Source organism: Xylona heveae (assembly GCF_001619985.1).
Source record: "Xylona heveae TC161 unplaced genomic scaffold L228scaffold_7, whole genome shotgun sequence".
NCBI lineage: Eukaryota > Fungi > Ascomycota > Xylonomycetes > Xylonales > Xylonaceae > Xylona > Xylona heveae.
Window position 1 is genome coordinate 722,683 of NW_017264199.1, and position 20,936 is coordinate 743,618.

General features: G+C 48.2%; 8 protein-coding genes across 8 annotated transcripts; 5 read left to right on the forward strand and 3 right to left on the reverse strand.

The window, feature by feature from the left end:
• Window positions 1-234: 234 nt before the first annotated feature.
• On the reverse strand, window positions 235-1,998 carry L228DRAFT_261851 (t-SNARE). Its single transcript, XM_018334372.1, has 4 exons — window positions 1,808-1,998; window positions 1,212-1,741; window positions 808-1,151; window positions 235-744 (listed from the first exon to the last, which is right to left on the reverse strand). The coding sequence occupies exons 1-4, from the start codon at window positions 1,828-1,830 to the stop codon at window positions 424-426; spliced, it is 1,218 nt and encodes a 405-aa protein (XP_018187266.1). The 5' UTR covers window positions 1,831-1,998; the 3' UTR covers window positions 235-423.
• An 812-nt stretch (window positions 1,999-2,810) lies between these two features.
• L228DRAFT_248440 (EF-hand protein) lies at window positions 2,811-4,234 on the forward strand. The gene is made up of 6 exons (XM_018332849.1): window positions 2,811-2,858; window positions 2,993-3,049; window positions 3,140-3,155; window positions 3,327-3,452; window positions 3,512-3,724; window positions 3,796-4,234. Exons 1-6 carry the CDS (start codon window positions 2,856-2,858, stop codon window positions 3,828-3,830), a joined length of 450 nt encoding a protein of 149 aa, XP_018187267.1. The 5' UTR covers window positions 2,811-2,855; the 3' UTR covers window positions 3,831-4,234.
• A 572-nt stretch (window positions 4,235-4,806) lies between these two features.
• Window positions 4,807-5,739, reverse strand: L228DRAFT_261852 (hypothetical protein; the record flags this gene model as incomplete). Its single annotated transcript, XM_018334373.1, has 2 exons — window positions 4,807-5,554; window positions 5,726-5,739. 2 exons carry the CDS (start codon window positions 5,737-5,739, stop codon window positions 4,807-4,809), a joined length of 762 nt encoding a protein of 253 aa, XP_018187268.1.
• A 738-nt stretch (window positions 5,740-6,477) lies between these two features.
• L228DRAFT_269171 (glycoside hydrolase family 47 protein) lies at window positions 6,478-8,555 on the forward strand (the record flags this gene model as incomplete). Its single annotated transcript, XM_018335242.1, has 5 exons — window positions 6,478-7,157; window positions 7,224-7,503; window positions 7,572-8,080; window positions 8,151-8,408; window positions 8,507-8,555. 5 exons carry the CDS (start codon window positions 6,478-6,480, stop codon window positions 8,553-8,555), a joined length of 1,776 nt encoding a protein of 591 aa, XP_018187269.1.
• Window positions 8,556-8,900: 345 nt separating this feature from the next.
• L228DRAFT_158416 (hypothetical protein) lies at window positions 8,901-10,939 on the reverse strand. Its single transcript, XM_018329372.1, has 7 exons — window positions 10,363-10,939; window positions 10,211-10,270; window positions 10,032-10,154; window positions 9,862-9,975; window positions 9,632-9,670; window positions 9,373-9,568; window positions 8,901-9,320 (listed from the first exon to the last, which is right to left on the reverse strand). The coding sequence occupies exons 1-7, from the start codon at window positions 10,766-10,768 to the stop codon at window positions 9,029-9,031; spliced, it is 1,230 nt and encodes a 409-aa protein (XP_018187270.1). The 5' UTR covers window positions 10,769-10,939; the 3' UTR covers window positions 8,901-9,028.
• An 813-nt stretch (window positions 10,940-11,752) lies between these two features.
• On the forward strand, window positions 11,753-13,246 carry L228DRAFT_239666 (hypothetical protein; the record flags this gene model as incomplete). The annotated part of the gene is made up of 1 exon (XM_018331167.1): window positions 11,753-13,246. One exon carries the CDS (start codon window positions 11,753-11,755, stop codon window positions 13,244-13,246), a length of 1,494 nt encoding a protein of 497 aa, XP_018187271.1.
• A 1,945-nt stretch (window positions 13,247-15,191) lies between these two features.
• Window positions 15,192-18,002, forward strand: L228DRAFT_283849 (hypothetical protein; the record flags this gene model as incomplete). Its single annotated transcript, XM_018336154.1, has 1 exon — window positions 15,192-18,002. The coding sequence occupies one exon, from the start codon at window positions 15,192-15,194 to the stop codon at window positions 18,000-18,002; it is 2,811 nt and encodes a 936-aa protein (XP_018187272.1).
• A 746-nt stretch (window positions 18,003-18,748) lies between these two features.
• L228DRAFT_211889 (arginyl-tRNA synthetase) lies at window positions 18,749-20,908 on the forward strand (the record flags this gene model as incomplete). The annotated part of the gene is made up of 3 exons (XM_018329914.1): window positions 18,749-19,018; window positions 19,179-20,410; window positions 20,491-20,908. 3 exons carry the CDS (start codon window positions 18,749-18,751, stop codon window positions 20,906-20,908), a joined length of 1,920 nt encoding a protein of 639 aa, XP_018187273.1.
• Between the last annotated feature and the right edge of the window lie 28 nt (window positions 20,909-20,936).

The window sequence follows — 20,936 nt, forward strand, 5'->3', positions numbered from 1 at the left end:
GTGAAGCGATATCCCTCTGGTAGAAGCAGAGCAATGTTGCACTGTCGCTGATTCCGAGCAACGCAATCAATCCCTCGAATCCAAACACGGATGCGAGTGTCGTCAAGAAGATTTCTATATCTTCTTTGACCATATACAAGAGCCGGTTCCAGGCAATAGGCCAATATCAGTATGCAGTGCCGACGGCATCTTTCACGAACACGATCACACGATGGAGCACTGTATCGAAGGTATGCGAAGTAATTGTATTATTCAGATGACTGTTCCGCAAGTGCTCTTGCATGCAAATAAATGCTAATCAAACAGGATCAATAGCACATGGAAAGGTTATTTACCTCGTACGCCAAACTGCCCAAATATGCTAATTAGATATCATTGCCATGGTAACATACGATCGACGAGAAGATGATGCTGAGGGACTTGTCAGCCAGGAATGGCCGCTGAAACGATGAAGGCTTTTCTGCGCGACCGCCGATGCCTCCAGTCTCGCTTCGGGAAAGCCGGCTCATTGATCGTGGATGAACTGCTGATGATTTTTGGCCGGCCTCTAGCATATGAACGAGGCCCTACAGCACCGGCGTCAGCGGCCGGTGGTGCCTCGGGCGGGGATGCAGGTGGTACTGGCGGAGCTGTGGAGCCATGTCTTTTTGGCTTCACCATTAAAAGAATAAAAAGACCGATTATGATTATGACCAACAGCAGCATGACTTTTCGTTTGATACTGCGCCTTTGATATCCAGTCGCCTAAATGCCATCAGCGTGATCATGAAAGATTTAAAATGAAATTCACAAACAACGTCCACGTACCACAGTGAGCTCTTTATCGGCGGCTTTCACATTGACCGCCAATTGCTCAACATTATAATCAATACGATCAAGCATAGTGCCTTGATCGATAACCATTGATTGAAGATCTTTGAAGATATCGGCAAGCTCAATGATGCCCTTGGCGATATCTGTAATTTCACGTTCCCGATGAGCGATGGCTGCGTCGTTGCTATGGAGGCGCTGCTGGGCGGTCTGTTGGAGCGTAGATTGGGAGAAAGACTTGTCCGCATCGGTTTCCATCAGTGACGCTTCAGTATAAGGATTCTGGCTTGGCGTCGAGGAACGGTCAAATGGAGAGGCCATGCCTTCCAGATTACGAAGCTCTAAAAGACGATATTGTCAGCCAAAATGATCTGTTCAAAGCCTACAAGAGCAAAACGTACTTTTGAGATAATTACTCTGCTTCTTGCGAAATACTCCACTTGCTTCCTGAACCCTCGCTGCCAGCGAGATTTGAATATTTTTGGCCATGGTCGCTTCGCCCTTGCTTATTTCTCCTTGTTGACCAGCCTCGGTCGACATGCTTTCAATCTTCTTAATGGACCTTTGACAAGCATAAAATCCTCTTGTGATTTGTTGCGTCAAGTCTTCAATCTCGGCCTCTTCTCGCTTCTTCACGTCCTCGTCGTCGAAGCCTGGGAGGACATGCTTCTGGTGCAGCTTGTCTAATTTTGATGACTTTTTGGCAATTTCCGCGAGTAAGTCTGTCACTTCGTCCTGAATATCCACCCATCGAGGCGGGAGCAAATCCATCTCTATCACGGCATCTCCGTCATCTTCGAGCGCATCAGCGGACATGAGCCCGCGTCTTTCTTCATTGGACGCATTCTCGGTGAACCCATTTGTCGAAGGTCCTGCAAAGCGAGGCTTTTTAGAAGGATGATGGGCGTATGATTGCCGATAGGAGATATATCTATATGGGTTAATTGTTAGTCAATATTGTCACGCAGAGCATCATTTAAGCTTGCCGTGGGCATACAGGTTGGTTCGATCGCGCCACATGGCGGGAGCTGGCCGCCCTTACAACGGACAGAAATGGTTGGGTTAATAGGCCCTGCAGAGTAATAAACGAACCACGGTCGTGAGCTTTGAACGGCTATAGTCGTGATTCACAGCATTGAGAGAATTGGAGAATTATAGGCAAGCTGCAACGTCCAAATGATCGGCATGAAGCATGTGCCGTACATGACATTATCAATGTCGCAAGGTGTTGATGTCGATGTCCAACTTTCCCAAAAGGGGAAAGCGTGGGGTCCCCCAGGGTTAGGCAAAGCTCTCAATGAGGAGGGGGGAAGGGACGGTAGGTATACTCCACGGTCCAGACCGAATACAATTCTCGACAAGGTGCGATTTCAATAAGGTGCTCTGGCATTAAATGGCTGCCAATGGAAGAGGTGATCAGACTGCGCTTGGTGCAGATGCTATGCAGTGCAGTGCAGCAGTAATATTCCTAACATGGGGCGGCTATTCGATGGCATATGTCGTTCAGCTCATGTCTACTTAATGTAATCATAGCTGGGCGCTCTTGGCTAAAGAAGGGACAAGCTTAGCTACCTTACGACTGACGGAACGCTCGTCTGGTGCGTGGTCTCACTAAAAAAGCGTCGTTGACGCAGTGGTTCCCTTTGGGTGGGTAGTACCAACAAGATACTTTAGTCTCCTGATGCATTGCTAGGAAAGCAAAGTACCAGTACGTGGATTGGCTGTTGCCTGCACTTGGCTTTACCCCAGCAAAAGGGTGCTGTCACCACCCACATGAGGCTAACTTACTGTTCTGACTGGAACTGTCCCGACCCTTGGACTCCCTGGCTCCAAAATAGGCGGTCGGCCAAACTTGTGTCTGCTTGTTCCATCCTCGCAACCCTATCTCTCCCTCATCATCTTCCCACTTCCACCGCTTCCAATCTCCCTTTAAATTATCGAAGTCTCCCCATTTCTTATCCTCCTGGCACCAAGGTCCAGACTATCTCGATACCCTTACGTTTTCTTTTTGTCATTTCATTAACGTTCCCTAAAAACTTCCCACAATGGTTAGTCCCCACACCTCCCAGCAGTCTTCCTGACGCGACTCCAGAGGGGACCCCGCGCTTGGATCTGATCCCCCGTGTTTTTTGATGCTGCACCCACGCCCAGAGCTTGTGAAGCTAACAACCATACCTGCCAGGCTGACTCTCTGAGCGATGAGCAAGTTGCTGAATTCAAGGAGGCATTCTCCCTCTTTGTAAGTCAATCCCCTCCTTTGTTTGGTGCTTCGCCGCTCGTGGCGGGGCATCGGAAGAGAGAACGTTGTGCTAATTTTTCAACTGTTTAGGACAAGGATGGCGATGGTCAGTAACGCAAATTCTCTAAATTCACTTCTCGCTTTCTCTCTATTCCGAACCCACATCCCGTGCACATTTCCCTCGAGTTATTCTTCGTTCACTCGGCCCTTCGATCGGCACGTCATGGTGCTTATTGATAAATGGTCAAGTTCCGTTGAGCTAACAAGATCGTTACAGGCCAGATCACCACCAAGGAGCTGGGAACTGTCATGCGATCGCTCGGTCAAAACCCTAGCGAGTCAGAACTGCAGGATATGATCAACGAGGTGGATGCCGACAACAACGGCACAATCGACTTCGCTGGTTAGTGCAACAATCTCTATCTAGCTACGCATTTCCGAACATAAACTAATCAATGATAGAATTCCTGACCATGATGGCCCGTAAGATGAAGGATACCGACTCCGAGGAAGAGATCCGGGAGGCCTTCAAAGTTTTCGACCGTGACAACAACGGCTACATCTCTGCCGCGGAGCTTCGCCATGTCATGACTTCTATTGGCGAGAAGCTCACCGACGATGAGGTCGATGAGATGATTCGGGAGGCCGACCAGGATGGTGATGGAAAGATTGATTGTAAGCAACATGGCCCTAGGGGAAACCTAGTCACTTTCGTCTTCGCCCGCTAACGAATCTCCTTTTTTTAGACAACGAGTTTGTTCAGCTTATGATGCAGAAATAAATGACTGAGTTCGTTTGGGTTCCCATCAATGTTAGCAATGGCAACGCTGTCTGTCCTCTCATCTCCTTTCCGGAGCTTGGCCATGTTTTCTGATAGAGAATGCGAGACGATGGATCATTTTATTTTCCCTTATCTGGTACGACTTGCTTCAGGGGCTCGTCTGAGTGATTTGGTCCTCACGTTTCTTTATTGCAGCAGCACTTGAAAAAGAGGTCGCGTGAGATTTTTTGTGGAATATGTTTCCCAATCGTGCCCTAATTCCCGCGAAGAATCTTCCAAAAATACAGGATGCCAGTCAAAGTCATTTTACGAGTCGCTCGCGCGACAAACAATTGTATTTCGAATGTGACCATGTTCTCCCAAGGAAATGTATATACCGAGCCAAATTATCAATTGTCTCAGCCGAGAACCCTTCACAGTCAGCCACGCTCCCTCGGACCTTTCCGGATGATAAGATTCCGAACGTTCTGTTAAATCACTTGTAAACGCCATCAATGTAATTCCAAGCAATTTTACCCGGCTGCATGCGGATATTGATGCCCAGTGTGGTTCTTTGCCCCTAAAATCTGATCCATCTGCATATACTGGTATCAGGTATCTCAGCTTCCCTTGCTTTGAAAACATACATTTTGCCATCTGCGAGAGCGATCCAAACGCGGCCTGGAATCGGTTTAGGACGTGGCAAGAGGGATTTCCGCGACTTGTAGTGCTTTAGGAACGACTGTTGATCGTAAAATTAAAAAGTGTCCAGGGATATAACGCCAAACTGAGACGCTTGGTAGAGTAAAAGGGCGGAACATGGTCTTTGCATCCGTAATGGAGATTGACAATATCAACAGATAGGAAAGACACAGTCTGCGGTCGTTGTGCTCATTTTTCCTTTTTGCAGCAGAAGATCGATTGACCGGGTTCGCAGTCTTCTTGTCCTCTAGCTATTCAGCAACCATTACCTCTTGCAATGCCTTGACGTTGAGATTTATCCCCGCAATTTCAACAGCTCAAAGTACTGTCTTTCAAGATCCCAACCAAGCCCGGCGCCCACACCGGGGGTTGTAGCGGCATAGTCGCGCGATCCTTGTATATTAAGATTCTGCCAGAACGCTTTGATAATGGCCTGGCCTGCTGCCCATTCGCTAGGGTCGACCTTTTGCTCTGAAGACCCTGACGTGTCGTCCGCCTGATAAGTGATTTCGACAAGGACACCTCGAGGCGGACCGGTGACACCTTGTTTTACTTCACCCACTCGCACCACGAAATCGGAAGTTGCATAGGCTACACCAGGTTGTACGTGTAGTGTGTGTCGATTCGTCCAGAGCGGACCCAGCTTTGACGCGACGAGCTGGATCAAGTCGCCACTCTGGCCTTGCGGAAGAGTCAAGATGGTTGCTGGCGCGGGAACAAGTATCACAGCGGGTTCTTGAGGGACGACGCCGCCCATAGCATCCGGTCCAACCGCTTGTTGCTGCGGTTGCTGTTTTCGTGCGCTGGGCCCCGAAACGCCAACAAAACTCCGACCGGGTTGATGCGATAGGTTGAGGAAGTGGAGATATCGAAATGGAGGGGCTTTGCCGTTAACAGCGGGTAGCGAGGGGGCAGTCTCTCGCATCAGGCGATGCTCGAGGGCCCATCTCCCTACTAATTCAACGTCGTCGTAACTCCTCGTTAATCGGTCCACCACCTGCTGATACGTAGCGGCCTGCGGAGAAGACGGGATGAAAAAGAGACTGCATGGGCCGAGACAATGGTTAGCATGAAAATGTGCACGAGATGTGCCTCCAAGAACGGCGAAGGGAACCAGTGGCCGAAAAAAAGGCTGGGGGAAAAAAGTTTTGGTCCCTTCTTCAAAAGGCTAGAGCACAATTCCTTTGGGTGAAAGGAAGGCAGGGAGGACCTACCCAGTGATCGACATGGTGTGAAAATGTTTCGTATGGCAAGCTCTCTAGTTCGTGCTCTGTAAAGAAAAGAATCGGCTGTGCTGAAGCCCTTGCTGGTTTGCCAAGCAAGGCTGGAAACCCAGGGGTCTAACCTGCTTGAAAGCTTTCCGGATCAAGATTTCGAGCTGCAGTGATGTCAGGAATAGGAGGTAGAAGAGGTTCAGCGAATGAATGAGATTTTCATATCGTTTATTTGAACATCTATCTTATGTCAGAACAGTCTATCTGGAAATATGATATTGTTCTCAATTCGTCAGCTCGAAAGGAAACAAATAAAATAAATGAGTTGTAGTTAAAAGGTCCGGGTCCAGTCGACCAAGGTAGGGATAAGGTTAAGCGCGGAACATCCCCGGAGTTGCAATTTTAGGTTGTCACTAGGTTGGCTTGGTGCGCCCAAGGGGTCTTCGGGCGAACGTAATCATGTTATTGTAGGAGCGATCGGTGCTCTCAAAAGCCAATTATTACGAAATGTCCTGGCAAGTGGTGTGCGGACCCTCTTTTTGACATCTCAAATCGAGCCAGATTTCCATCAAGTCGCTGCCGAGATCATCTGGCAGTTTCATTCAAGAGGCATGCGTACATAGACTGCACCTTTCGAATACCCCTCTCTTACCCCGAACCATCTCTCTGTGGGAAGCAGAGACGATTGGCTGAACAAGTTACCGGAGTCTTGAAGCTCCTGGATCTTTGGATTGTTTAGGAATTGTTATATCATGTTTTATGTGCGCCGGCTTTGGCTGGCACCAGCAGCGCTGATTTCGCTGGTTATCTTCTTCGTCTTTCGCAATGCCGACAATACCGCGCGCCGATTAATGAACGAAGGTGGAGCGACAAGCTCAATCCGCGTTACCATCGCCCATGGTGAAGACTATCCCGTTTCCGAATTTCTGAAGCTACCATCTGAGGCACCCAGTCAACTCCCTCAAATCCAATACAACTTCGGCGGTGACTCCGAGTCGAAGCAAAATGGCAAGAATCTCGACCGCCGAAGGGTAGTACGCAATACGTTTGATCGGGGATGGCATGGGTACAAGAAATATGCTTGGAAGAGTGATGAAGTCGGACCTATAACAGGAGAATACCGAAACCCATTCGGCGGATGGGCTGCGACACTTGTGGACGCACTGGATACCCTTTGGATCATGGACCGCCACGAGGAATTCGAGGAAGCGGTACACGTAGTCTCAGGGATCAATTTCACGACCACAACTCAGCCTACTTTGAATGTGTTTGAGACCACTATCAGGTATATCGGTGGCATGTTGGGAGCGTACGACGTGAGTGATGGTCAATATCCGGTGCTCCTGGACAAGGCCAAGGAGCTCGGAGATTTCTTGTATCGAGCTTTCGACACACCAAACCGCATGCCTATATCGCGATGGGACTGGCAGAGGTAGGTCGGGAATTGCTGTATGACGCTTCAATGTATCATTTGCTGATAAACAACCCCTTGACAAAGCTATGCCTGGGGGACGAAGCAAGTCGCCCCCAGTGCGATGCTAATAGCTGAAATTGGTTCTCTGACGCTGGAATTTACTCGCTTATCGCAATTGACTGGAGATCCAAAATACTTTGATGCAGTTCAAAGGATTTCAAATGAGCTTGAGAAGAGCCAGGACAAGACACAGCTTCCGGGACTGTGGCCTGTCATTGTAAATGCGGAGAATCTCACCTTTAATTTACCTGGCATTTATACCATCGGTGGTATGGTGGACTCACTTTATGAGTATTTTCCAAAGGTGTGGCATATTGTTATCTCCAACTGGCTCCCAATTGAGTATCGATTGACCAGATATTCGCCATATAGGAACATATGCTTCTCGGCGGAGTGACGAATCAGTACCGGAAGCTCTATGAAAACGCCGTAGATGCCATGAAAAAATACCTATTCTTTAAACCAATGACTCCGACAGGAGCAGATATTCTCTTCTCAGGCGATGTCTGGTACAACAAGAAGGGAACTCTCAACATTGACCCTCGAGGCCAGCATCTGTCTTGTTTTGCAGGCGGCATGGTTGCAGTAGGAGCGCAATTATTTGACAGACCTCAAGACTTACCCACGGCTCGGAAGCTTGTCGAAGGCTGTACCTGGGCCTATCACAGTCAGCCATCTGGCCTTATGCCCGAAGTCTTTCATATGGTACACTGCGAAGCAGATGATCCATGTGAATGGGATATAGAGAAATGGCACAATGAGGTGCTGAAATCGCAGAAATATAGTGGGGATATCACGCGAGAAGGAGTAAATCGTCTCACAGTTGCTGAGAGGCTTTCTCCGGGCTTTACTAAGATTGAGGACAGGACTTATAAATTAAGGTATGCTATCATTGTTGCCGGCTCTTGAAAGCAGACTTTTTGGGCTGATAAGGTTCTTGCACATTTTCAGGCCCGAGGCGATCGAATCGGTTTTCATTCTCTATCGAATCACTGGCGACAAGTCGCTTCAAGAAATCGCATGGCGCATGTTCACCGCCATTGAGGATGCCACAAAGACGCACTTTGCTAATGCTGGCATCCACGATGTGACGAGAGCAGATTCGCCAAAGATGGATCGTATGGAGAGTTTCTGGTTTGCTGAAACTCTCAAATATTTTTACCTGATTTTCAGTGAACCGAACCTCATCAGTCTGGATGACTATGTACTGTAAGTTCCCTGCAGTCCTGTTTTCAAATACTGGAGCATTGCATTTCAGAATGGCTTTTCCTCGGATAGATTGGATATAGACTCACCTATTGCTGCAGGAACACCGAGGCCCACCCCTTCAAGCGGCCGAAAGCGAACCATGTATAGATGTTGTATTTGCCGAAATGACCATATCGTCCGCCTTGAGAATCATCTTCTTGCCATATACATCTCTCGTTATCAAACTGTCATCACTTTAATATATAATTCTCAGACACCGATATTCTTGGCGTCACATTTTTCTTCCCGCACATTCTGCGTCATTGTCACCGCTATTGGCAAGGAGCACCATCAATTTATATTGTATAAGACCGTGATTGGTTGAGAGGAGTGTTGAAGAATAATTCGCTATAACAATACATTGAGAAGATACCCAGGCCATTTTGCTTTGAGCCGCTGCTCTTCCTTCCCTTTTCATTCAAATAAAGCCAAAAAGAAAATATGTCGTAAACGAAAGGTGGATTGTCGGCTGAAGAGAAGTAATATTTTGTCCAATGAGAATCTGGACAGACTGTTATAGATCGACAGAACATGCCCGAAATTCATACCATTGTATGATCTAACGGGCATAAGCCGGGACACTAGCGGGAATTCTCATAGTAGGTTTGGAAAATAGATTGAGACTCTTCATGGACCTGTCCCAAGTTCATCACTAGGCAATTCAGCTCAACCGATTGAGGCTTTCCAAAATTCACTCGCGAACGTCGATGAAGAGTTACGCCGGGGGAGGCGCGAATCCTTATAGGGTCTTTTGTCATATTTTCTTCCCCCGCCTCTTTTTTAGGGGGTTTAGCGCCCTCATATACAATGGCATGAGCTGATTGATTGAGCCCGGGTTTCGTGGCTCCCCGTTTGCCATAAGTGCATATGGGACTATTTGAAATGCTTAGCACAGTCACTGGAGCTAGAACAGCGGAATGCTTACACACAGACGCAATGTGTTGCTTCAGGGTTTTGTTGAACAATTATGAAACGTCGAACCTTTTGGATTACTCCTTGTCCGAGACTCCCATACGTAAAATACGACGCGTCGTCTGGCGTATTCTCGCCTGCTGTTTCACTCCAAGGTGTTATGAACACACGACCTACCCTGAAAAAAGATCTGGGCTGTAGTTTGTAATCTTGAATTACGCTCATGTCAGGATTTCGGATTAGAATGCAATATTAGTATCGGCTCAACGCACCTGAGTCCAACTGCCTAATGACGTTTCGAGGTATCTCGGCTGCAAGAGTGATTCGTCAGTGTCTTGTTTGGCACAAAACTATAAACGTTTCATCGAATGTTCTCAGGAGCATGTTCTTCTCTTGTATTCTCTTCTCAATGATATAATCTTTATATATATATTTTCATGCCAAGCATGTTGCGTTTTCTTTGCTTGAAAGTCGGTACTGCGGAATGAAAAGCTATACTCACAAGCTTCATGGTTTGACGTATTTCGTTCTAAATTATTAGGCCTGCTCAGGAAAGGTGTTGAATGGTTGGGAGTGCCAGACCCGGTTTGATAATGATAATGGACGGAGGGCGAGACTTTCCTATGTTGTTCGTAATCAAATCGGATGTGCTCCGTCGACAGCGCGAAATACCTATGGCAGGGATAACTTGTTGTGGCCTCGAGGAAGACGGCATGGTTCCCTGGTTATCATAACCATAGGCTGAGCTTCCGAACCTGCCTCCCTCAGGCTGAGACCATGGCATGGAGGTGACATCTTCAGGATGCTTTAGAAAAAAAAATGCAGCTTGAACTAAATCACTGGGAACGGACTTGAATGACTTCCTCCACGACCAATTCCTCTTTGCGAATCATGTGGGACATTGCGTGGCCCTGGAGGGAAGAAGTAAGCACCGTTTGCCAGATTTATTCGGGAAGGTCAACACCGAACCAATCTCCACCCCGAAAAGGGCTATAGTACATACCGTATGTGTTTCGCTCGTTCGAGTTGCTCTGTCCATACTGCTGCCACGCTCCCGGAGTGCTTTGACTCGGGTATCCTGGCGCATACGCAGATTGTGTAAAGGAGGACTGTACTTGCGAGGATCGAGGCGTATACCTATCGGAAGATTTCCCCGTCAACAATAACTCTTCTACACAATTGTGATTTCGGAATCGTTTCGCTGCTTTGGCGATTTGAGGCAATACACCAGTGCCTGTGGTGCGCCTGCAGCGGAGCAAAAAGTCGTGGGGGAGGGTGGGGGTTGTTGTATAAAGTAGCAATACAAAGATTAAAACTGAACAAATAATTTGGATACAGTGAAAATAGTGAAGTATTTTAGAAAGCCTGTACGGACCCGCTGCTATTGACTTGGTACGGATTGTGAACATATGGGAAAGCGCCTCCCTGTTGCCCGGCGGGAATCGCCGGCGTTACCGCTAGTACAGTTAGCTTATAGTTGCTTGTAACTGGCGGGAGACCCGTGTTATAGATGGAAATGCGGGAGATGTTAGCGGAGAATCCCCTCAATAACCCACTAAAGGGAAAATGGTTCCGTCCAATTTGGTTAGGAGCACCAAGAGGGAATTTCCCTCAATCTCTCACCTCCGACAGGATGATTTGGGACAGCAGAAGATTGCCCAGTTTTCTCCATTGACCTGTTCAAAAGCTTTTGGTCTGCCATGGCATCTTTTGGATCATTTGCCAACGCGAACCCCAGGGAAGCATGATTAACTTATACCACCAGATATTCCTTGTAGCACGCTCATACTGGGGCCCCGAGGACCTCAGCTTGGGGCTATTGAAATCTATCTCCATAGGCCACAGGCGGTAAACAGCTCCAACGGCCCCTCGTCGCTAAAATGCATTGGCGATTGGTTCAGGGAATGTGGCATTCCTCTTAGGCTGGAAGACGCGGCTTGATTCTGCAATACCCATGTTTATGCATTAGCCATAAATCAGCAGAATCGGGCATGTGATACCTGACGTGGGGGGCTCTTTTCAGGCAGAGAGACGAGAGCATATGCATGACGGATCAAAGGGTATTATTTTTGCCAGCGGGAGCAAACTGAGCTGACTGGGGTAGGCGCCCAAATCTTCCTTGCTTCAAACCCCGTCTTCAACTGTTTTGCCAGCTGGCCAATTTTAGCAAAGCCCAACCTCAGCATGCTATCGGAGCTTGAATTTGTCGCTCCAAAAAGTAATGAAGGGGCGTTGCTCCAATTCTCGGACTGCTATTAGCATTCACCGACATTTCTTTGCTTGGGCGGCCCTCGAAACTTCTATCCACTGAAGAAGCTGAAAAGGTTGGCGATCCTTCCTAGTTCAATGAGGCTTCACTTTGCTATCGATGATGACTATACCAAAATACAAATATGTACTCCGGCAAACAAAATATTGTCATGACAGCTTCCGAGCGACCGAATCAAGCTTTAAACTACATCGAGAGGAATTCAATTTGCTCCGAGAGCAGTCAGTCCTTCACTACAGCTCAAGAGCACAATACCCATGACATTGACGTCAAGAAGGCCCACGATTTTTGTTCCAAAGCGCGCGAGAAGATTCGCGAAATACGGAAAGAAACCGCCAACTTAAGATCAAAAGTCAGGGAAAGCAGGGCCGGCCTTCAGACTCATCGCAACATTGCTGGAATTGCCGAGGCAAGGTTTATGACCGCAATGCGACGTCTTTGCAAGCAGCGTGGTCATCATGACGCGAAGGCTCTTTCAAATCTTTATGACGAAGTTGAAGCTGCGAGGAACACCTTAGGCGATTTGCAAGACGATTATAATCAAGAAGAAGAGAAGCTCATCATAGCTGAATATGAACTTGAGGAAGCAGAGCTCAAATATTATGACCGATATGGGAAGCCCGAGGATCACCAAGGAGGAACATATGTAGAGTCGTCGTCGATGGCGTCATGGACCGACGAAGAGGAAAGAGCATTGCAGCCCTTTTTAAATTCTCACCCTCTGGCTGAGGAATACATGGCAGAACTTGGGCGAGCGGAGATGGCCAGGGAGGAAATTCTCGAACTTGTGGGTGAGCGTGAAGACTGTTTGGAGAAACAACGGTTTCGCCTTTCCCGAGAGATCCCGTTATATGAGGCTGACGTTGACTTTCTTAAAAATTTCCCAAAACTCTATTCACAAAGTCTCGATGAACTGCAAAAGGTGGAAATGGAACTTTCTCGACTGTGGCAAACTGCCATCGAACAAGGACACCCGCTTCCTCTTATTGACAACCCTGAAGCTGCGCATATTGCCATGGAAGTTAATCGGTTGAGGCAGATTGGCATAGACCAATATGTCTTATTGGGCCCTAGATTCGATAGTGAAAATACACGCAGAGGCAGCGGATTGGACAAAGATTCTGGGAGCAAGACATTTGAGTATGATCCGTCAAAAGAGACTTTCGTTGCTATCGAAAATAATACTTCGGCCCCAGTGATCGACACTCAATCAGATTCAAGAAGCCCGCTCAGAAAATTAGAGGACATCAACACGTGGGTTCTTGATACTCTAGCCCATACATCTCCTCAACGAGCTCGTCATGCTGCGAATATCGAGGATGATGACTCCTCAGAGGAAACACAGTGGTCTCGGAACGTTATGAGACGCTGGGAAGAAAACGTGAAGACTTCGACTTGGCCGCATGATTTTGAGGTAATACCAGTCATGGACCAACCAAAAATTCCGGTCCGGCCCCAGCGATGGAGAGACAGCGTTTCGACGCTCACAACACGCCTGCAAGAACCTAGCATGGGTGATCTATCAGGCTTGGGGGCCGGTCTTGCGGATACTCTATCCTCGGCGAATATTGCTCCTCCTCCGCTTTCTCATTCTACATCTTCTAGTGTACTTATTTAGCTCCATAACCAACGACCTTTCATGACAACGTTACAGTGCCCCACTCAAGCCTAGCAGCACAGTCATGTGTCGATCTATCCAGCATTTAGATCCTTGTCAAAAACAAGTCATCCCAGTGATTGGCCTCGCTCCAAGAATGGTTTAGGCAATTGATCATGAGCATTGGATATATATGAGGAATTCCATCTTGGCTCTCCGGTGACCATGCGGCATGGTCTGACTATCTCTGCTGGCCAACGGAGTTGCGCGAGGCGGTCGTGGAAGCCTGATCAGCTTGTCTAGTGTCCAATCAACTCGCTGGAGGCAATGCCTTTGCGGGTCGAACCTGTATATGACGTGGTTCAATCAGAGCGGCGCAAATTGCTAGGCACGGTTAAACCGTTTGCCTCAGCTAAATCATTCGATGTGCCTTCCTAGAACCAGGGGCTACCTGATAAATTGCATTCTTTCCCCCAATTGTAACATTTATCCTCACACCATACTTCATTAAAGCTCTACAGGGATTAGAAAAACTTTCTTAATCCAAGACCATTTCTATTTGGCCAATAATGCCGCAATTCATCAGAGGCGGCAGCGAGATCGACATTGCCGTTGTTCTTTGCTATATTACAGGGATTGAGGTTGGTCGCAAAAACAAAAAATAATTGGTTGGTTGTGAGAGAGAAACATTGAGCATCCAAATTTGGCCTTATCAACCGAGACCTCACGAACCGGACGATCCATTGATTGCGATCTAGAGAGCGGAGATTCCAACAAGCGATACTGGAACGGAGATCAAATTAATCTCGTGCATGTGCTAGAGGACGGTTTGGAGTAAGATTGCCTGCATAATGATCGGTCACACCTTCTTCGAGCTCGTTTGGAGTTGGAGGGGATGTACAACCCCACAGTACACGGACCGCCGGGCGGGCCGAGGCGGCGCTTGTGGCGCGAGGCAACAAGGCAGGTCTTGTTGCCTCGACCTTAGATCACACTAATGATTCTCTACATCGACGATCCCATTTAACCCCCGAGGATTACCCATAGTTTAGCAGTGGTTCATGCAATATCTGCATAAGCGCCTCACATCCCTACTCTTACGAGGATGCCACTCAGACCACGGTGAAAACGTGTCTCGTTGAATTATGGGGCCGTACCTTAGCTAACATGCATTTTTCTCTTTTGCTTGAGTCACTTTGCTTCGTAGCGCTTTACCCAGTGATTTTCTTCGTTGATTCTTATTGGCTTTACTTGGCTGGGCCATTTTCCCAAGCTATCCGGCGAGATTTCAGAGATTTGCTACATTCACAAGTCACATTTCGGTCTTTTACCAGATGGTCGAGATGGATATGGCAATGCATTCTATCCCGAAGTCTCTCCTTCTTGTCTCTGCGAGAAAAGTCCGGCGCTCTTTCCTCAAAATATAAATGTTTTTGCTCGGGTAGCTTTATAGTTTAAAGAAATTCTATTTCTAATGGAAGTATGAGTTTCCTCGTTGTTTTTCAGTGTTTTGTATCATTCACTCACGTTGGGAATATTCTCCGCTTACGCGGACTTGTTTGTTGTGCTTTGTCCAGCTTCCATCCAAGGAAGGAGGCATGCACTGGCGCGGTTGCCTTCCTTGGCCTTCAAGAATGTTTATAGTCGCGTTTAATGGAGAGTTATTGCTCTATCTTAGGTACCTTGCTTGTTGTTTGCTTCTGCAACTCTCGAATCAATTCATTTGGTCCTAAAACCAGCTACTCTTTGGCAAAATTATAGCTCTACACCCTTCCATCACATAGGGTCTATCAGAGTTGCTACTTGCACGTTGCTTATCAAAGATACTTCACCAGGGTCTAGAGTTCCAACACCATATCCATGAAGGGCGGGGAGATTTTGCTTATATCGGGGATCTCCCTGGCTATGGCAGCATTGATTATCTTTGGAATCTGGGTATGCCATAAAGGAGCAGAAAGACTGAAGGATGCGCAACTTCATTCTCGGGCCATCGAACTCCCTAGGATCATCTAATTTTCACGGCATTCGTCCCCCGGCACCGACAAGTCACCCGAAAATGCGCCTGAACCATTTCTCGGTGCGGGAAGCGCTGCCGGTTTCGAGCTCTGCGGCACATATAAGTCTCCATGATCGGAAGAACTTGAGTCAGTTCTACAGCCGATTCGGACTGATCTCAGTTTTAGTCATCATCAGTCCCTTGCTGGTATTCGCTGTGTTCGTTTGTGTACGAAATTGGGGCTTTTGGCGTTTACGAATCGCAAGTGGAGTTGGTGTGCTTGGAGGTGTTCCCTACCGCCGAAAACAGTACATCCGAACTTGGCACGGGTGGGTTGAGAAAGCTAAAATCGACGCCTCAGATGTCAGGGTCAGACCAAGACGACGATTGCTCAATTGGATTTATCCAAAAATGAGCTTGGCCGATCTTCATAAAATATTTTGGGATGCTGAGCTCCCACACGTTATTCCTGAAGGACCCCGACATAAGGAGCATTGGACTCGGAGACTTCTTTGGTGGATTGGATGGTATCAATACTTGGAAGAAGATCCGGAAAAGGCACACATGGCTATGGCACGGCATAAGCCAGTTAGCGGACCGGCAATACTTTCTGGCTTACCTGCCTCGAATACCCAGGCCAGAAGCTCTGGAGTTTGGCTGCGCGGTGCAAGAAACGACTATGAGATAAATGCTGCACGGAGAAGAAAGGTTAGTATACCAGCTATTAAGCTCGCCAACAGCAATGCAGAGCTTCGATTGAGCCCGCCTAAGACGAGAGAACGAATGTCTTCCCCACAAGAAAGTCTTACCCTTACAGCTGCAAAGCTCCAGCGGATGAGCAGACAATTTCGACGAAATACCAATCCGGAGCGGCCATCTCCCTCACAAAAGAATCGTCAGCAGGTTGACTTGAACAGCCAACCTCGCTCTGGCAGGTCGAACTCTGCCCCACTTCTCAGTGCCTCGAAATTGACAATCGGAAGTGCTCCGGAAGAGCGAAGCCGGACTGGTCATGAAGTCCAGTACCAGTCCCAAGAGCCTAGGCCACCAGGTGCACCGCCACCACCAAAGAATTCCGAAGACACGTTGACGCCGTTGGATCTTCGGATTCTCAGCCGTATCTCAGCATCAAGGCCTGGAGGGCCTGAAGCACGCACGCCAGAATATATCGATGGTCCACGAGGCCCTGGATATGAGCAGGAATTTGCAGATAACCTGACTCGAAGGCTAGAGATTTGGGCCTCGCCAATGCTAGTTAATCCTTTTACTTCTGGAGACGATGATTTGACCGGAATCGCAGCGAGAAGGTCAAGCCCTGCGATGGGATGGCGGATCGTTGAGGATGCAGAGCCAACCTCACCAACCCACCAAGAAGGTGGGGAGGCCAAGCTTCATAAACAATGGTGGAAGCGGGATAGATTGCAAGCAGTAGGGGCTAGTGAAGTTCTTGATGAGAATGAAGCTTTGAGAATGCCAGGTACCGGAGACAAATCAAGAAGCGATCGTCGACAGGCCTCAGGGGCTGCGAAAAGCATAATGCACTCTATGCATCGTCCTAGCAAGTGCTCCTTTACACATATAACGCCATTGCCCGATGCGACTTCCTCATCTATTTTGCGAGCAACCCGGAGACCGGATCGGACGTTGTTCACCTCTCTCCCAAGAATTTTCCCTCGACATCCTTCATCATATACACCTCTCCTATCGAGTGAAGAGCAGATCAAACTCGGTCTCTGTTCAACGGAGAGAGACTTTCTCGCGCAAGTGGATCGCAGGCTGAAATGGCTTGCGTATGAGCTCTCTGCAGGATTTCGGGGACCAGAAGATAATCCAGCAGAAGGTTTTCAGAAGAAACGTCACTCAGCATTCGCAGGAACTAACGTGAATGCGGTATCCAGAGTGACCGAGAGAAGGAAACTTCAGTTGACCAACTCCTACGAGAGCTTGTCTTCGGTCAATTTTAAGGTCCCCGTGAGAAGGAGAATTCTCATGCCAAATATTGACTCGTGGCGTGTATCTGTCAACAAGTTTCGGAGGATGATGACCGGTGACGAGCAACTAACTACACGACCTCAATTTGGTAGCGAAACAGAGGAACCAAGAGAGGGAGATATTGACACTGCAGCATGGGTTTTGCGCCGTCCACCACAAGGATTTCCTACACCTACTGCCCAAAAGCAGGCTCCCCTTGTAGGAAGATGGGGGAAAATCGCAATTGAAGCCGAGCCTCCAATATTAGAACACCATTACGATTGGGAACGAATTAGACGACCGTCCACGGTGAAGCGTATAGCGAAAAGGAGGGTTAGAACACTTGCCAAAAGGAAATTTGCTCATACCAAAGCACGCGCCAGAGAAACAAAGGACGCAATCATTCACACGAAGGAGCGCGCAAAAGGGACTACAGAAGCTCTACTACACTCGGTCATGGAGCACCACATAGCAAGGAACGCTCCTGCTGGGCATCGTTCTCTCTCCTTGCGACGCAGACTCGGAACAGGCCATTCCGCAGAGCAACTGGATACCCATCCTGGGTTGCCGGAAATCCCTAACCATGAGATACCCCAACCACCTGTCAATATTTCGGCTCTCGCGGCGCAAGCCCCACCCGAGGCAAGTGATGGGCGTCGTGTTGTTTCTAGAGGCCGCAACCCATTTGCAAACTTGATTGACGCTTGGAACGCTTCACGTCTCCAACAAAGCTCTACGGATGGACATCGGCGCCCCAGCATAAGGTCCAGTATTGAGCCAAGGCTTGAAGGAGTTTCTTTAGATGCATGACATTACAGTACCAATGTTTTATTACACAATCGCTTCGATATGGTTTTCGAATGTCGATCGCGGTGGGCGTTTGACATAGCCACCAGGGTACTTTGCCTTTGCTTTTTCTTTTTTCTTTGCTTTATGTTTTCTTCTATTTTGTTTTCAAGGCTTCTGTTTCTCTCTTCATCAAGAAGCTTGTACTTCCTAGATTAGCAATAGAGATACATAATAGCTTCGGAGCTTCAAACGTTGTGTGAAAACGGACGAGTTGACGATGTCTGTTTTGTCCTTGATTCGTAAACTCAGGTCCGAGTCGTTCATTCTGGTTTAGCGCAGGGATTCCGCATATTGGGTTCTACTGGGTTGCCGGAGAATTTTTGACTCAAATTTTGGGCAAAAAAAGGTACGCGCGAGGCGGACGGATTTTGATGACTCGTCAAAACGGACAAACTCTCCACACCCCACCGGCCCTTTACAAAAGAAACTGCCCCTCGTTGTGCGTCCAGTATTTTCTAACGAAGTTTATGCGCGGACATTGTCGGTCGCTCATTCAGCGCATTACTGGTCCTCTTTTACACGCTTCACTGGGACAAACAAACCGGTCTCTGGTACCTTCTGGATACTCGAAATTATTGCCCTCCTTTCGGCTGCAGACACAAGCAGCGACAATAACTTCCTGTTCACTGGCAAACCGATATTACATCAGAAGAATTTCCCGGCAATATTCAACCATGGCTTCCTTGGAGCACACGCATACCCAGTCAATGGACGAGCTCGCCGCAACGCTCAAATCTGTGGGGATTTCCGATGTGCCCCAATTTCCGAATGCGCACCCAAACATCAATCCTATTGACATCTACCGTGCTCACTTGACCGAGATTCTTGCGCCTATTTCAGGAGTCGACGCCAAGATTATCTATCCCGCACTACAATGGACCCAAACTTTGGACAAAGGTGACCTGATTCTGCCTGTGCCGGCTCTCAGAGTCAAGGGAAAGAAGCCCAATGAGCTTGCGGCTGAACTGGGTGATAAGGTATGTCTCCCTTGGAATTTTCGAACGTATATGAGAGCGACTCTTGCATCTAGTCTATAAGATGGTTTTCCCTCTGCTCATCTTAGAAACTGTGTCACCCGATCAATACTGTTCTTTCTTCTGTGCTTCCAGCTGGTTTTGCTAATAGCTGTGATTATAGTTTCCCGAGTCTCCGCTCGTTGAGAAGCCGCTTGTGAATGGCACTTTCCTTCAATTCTTTTTCAAACCCGCCTCTTTAACCAAGATTGTTCTGCCGTCTATTCTCAAGAACCAAGAATCGTATGGTTTGAATCCCTTCAACGGTTTGCGCGATGCAGCCGACGCTTCAAAAGGTCGCAAGAAGATTGTCGTAGAGTTTTCCTCGCCCAACATTGCAAAGCCCTTCCACGCTGGCCATCTTCGAAGTACCATCATTGGAGGATTCCTCTCCAACCTTTACCAAGGCGCCGGATGGGATGTTGTCCGAATGAACTATCTTGGTGATTGGGGAAAGCAATATGGTGTGCTTGCAGTGGGCTATGAGCGCTTCGGTGACGAGCAGAAGCTCCTCCAGAACCCCATCGGCCACCTTTTCGATGTCTACGTTAAGATCAACGATGTCTCCCGCGCCGAGAAAGAGAAGACGGACCCCCTGAAGAAGGAGATCGAGGACGGAAAGGCAAAGGGCGAGGACGTTTCCCAGAAAGAGAAGGAGCTGGAGCGCCTTCTTGATGAGAGCATTGACGAGCAGGCACGGAAATACTTCAAGCGCATGGAGGGAGGTGACAAGGATGCACTCGCTGTGTGGCAGAAGTTCCGCGATCTCAGCATTGACCGTTACAAGAAGACCTATAGCCGTCTGAACATTCACTACGATGTGTACTCCGGCGAGTCTCAGATAAAAGAAGAGAGCATGAACAAAGCGGCGAAGCTCCTGGAGGAAAGGGGCGTATCGAAGGTTTCGGATGGAGCGGTTATTGTCGATCTCACTCCTCATTCGAAGAAGCTGGGCAAGGCCCTCGTGCGGAAGAAGGACGGTACGAGCTTGTACTTGACGAGAGATATTGGTGCTGCCGTGGAACGTCACGAGACATACAACTTTGACAAGATGATCTATGTCGTTGCATCGCAGCAAGACCTGCATTTGGCTCAACTCTTCAAGATTGAAGAGCTCATGGGAAACAAGCACATTTCTGACAAGTGCCAGCATATCAACTTTGGTATGGTGTTGGGCATGAGTACTAGAAAGGGAACAGTGAAGTTCTTGGATGACATTCTCCGCGATGTTGGCGAGAAAATGCACGAGGTCATGAAGACGAACGAGACCAAGTACCAGCAGGTTGAGAACCCTGAGGCTACTGCTGATATTCTTGCCATTTCCTCTGTCATGGTCCAGGATATGAGCGCGAAGAGGTACGCCTTTTGTGATGCCAATTGGCTATTGTTGTCTCCTCTGTTACCAATATCGTGACTAACGTATTCAATCATTCCAGAATTAACAACTACGAATTCTCGCTGGAGCGGATGACATCCTTCGAGGGCGATACAGGCCCATACCTCCAATATGCGCACGCCCGTCTTTGCAGTATCACCCGCAAGGCCGACGTTCCTCGCGAGGCGTTGGCTACCGCTGACTTCTCCCTCCTCAAGGAGTCCCACGCCATTGATCTTATTCGCTCGCTCGCACAGTGGCCCGACGTGTTCCAGAATACGCTCAAGACTCTTGAGCCTGTCACTGTGCTCACCTATCTGTTCAAGATGACTCACATGCTGAGCTCATCATACGATGTACTCAAGGTTGTCGGCAGTGAGCCTGAAGTCAAGGTGGCCCGTATGGCTCTTTACGAGACTGCCAGACAGGTTCTCAATAACGGAATGCGGCTGTTGGGTTTGGACCCTGTTGAGCGGTAAGTCAAACAGTGTCCCTCTAATATTTCCC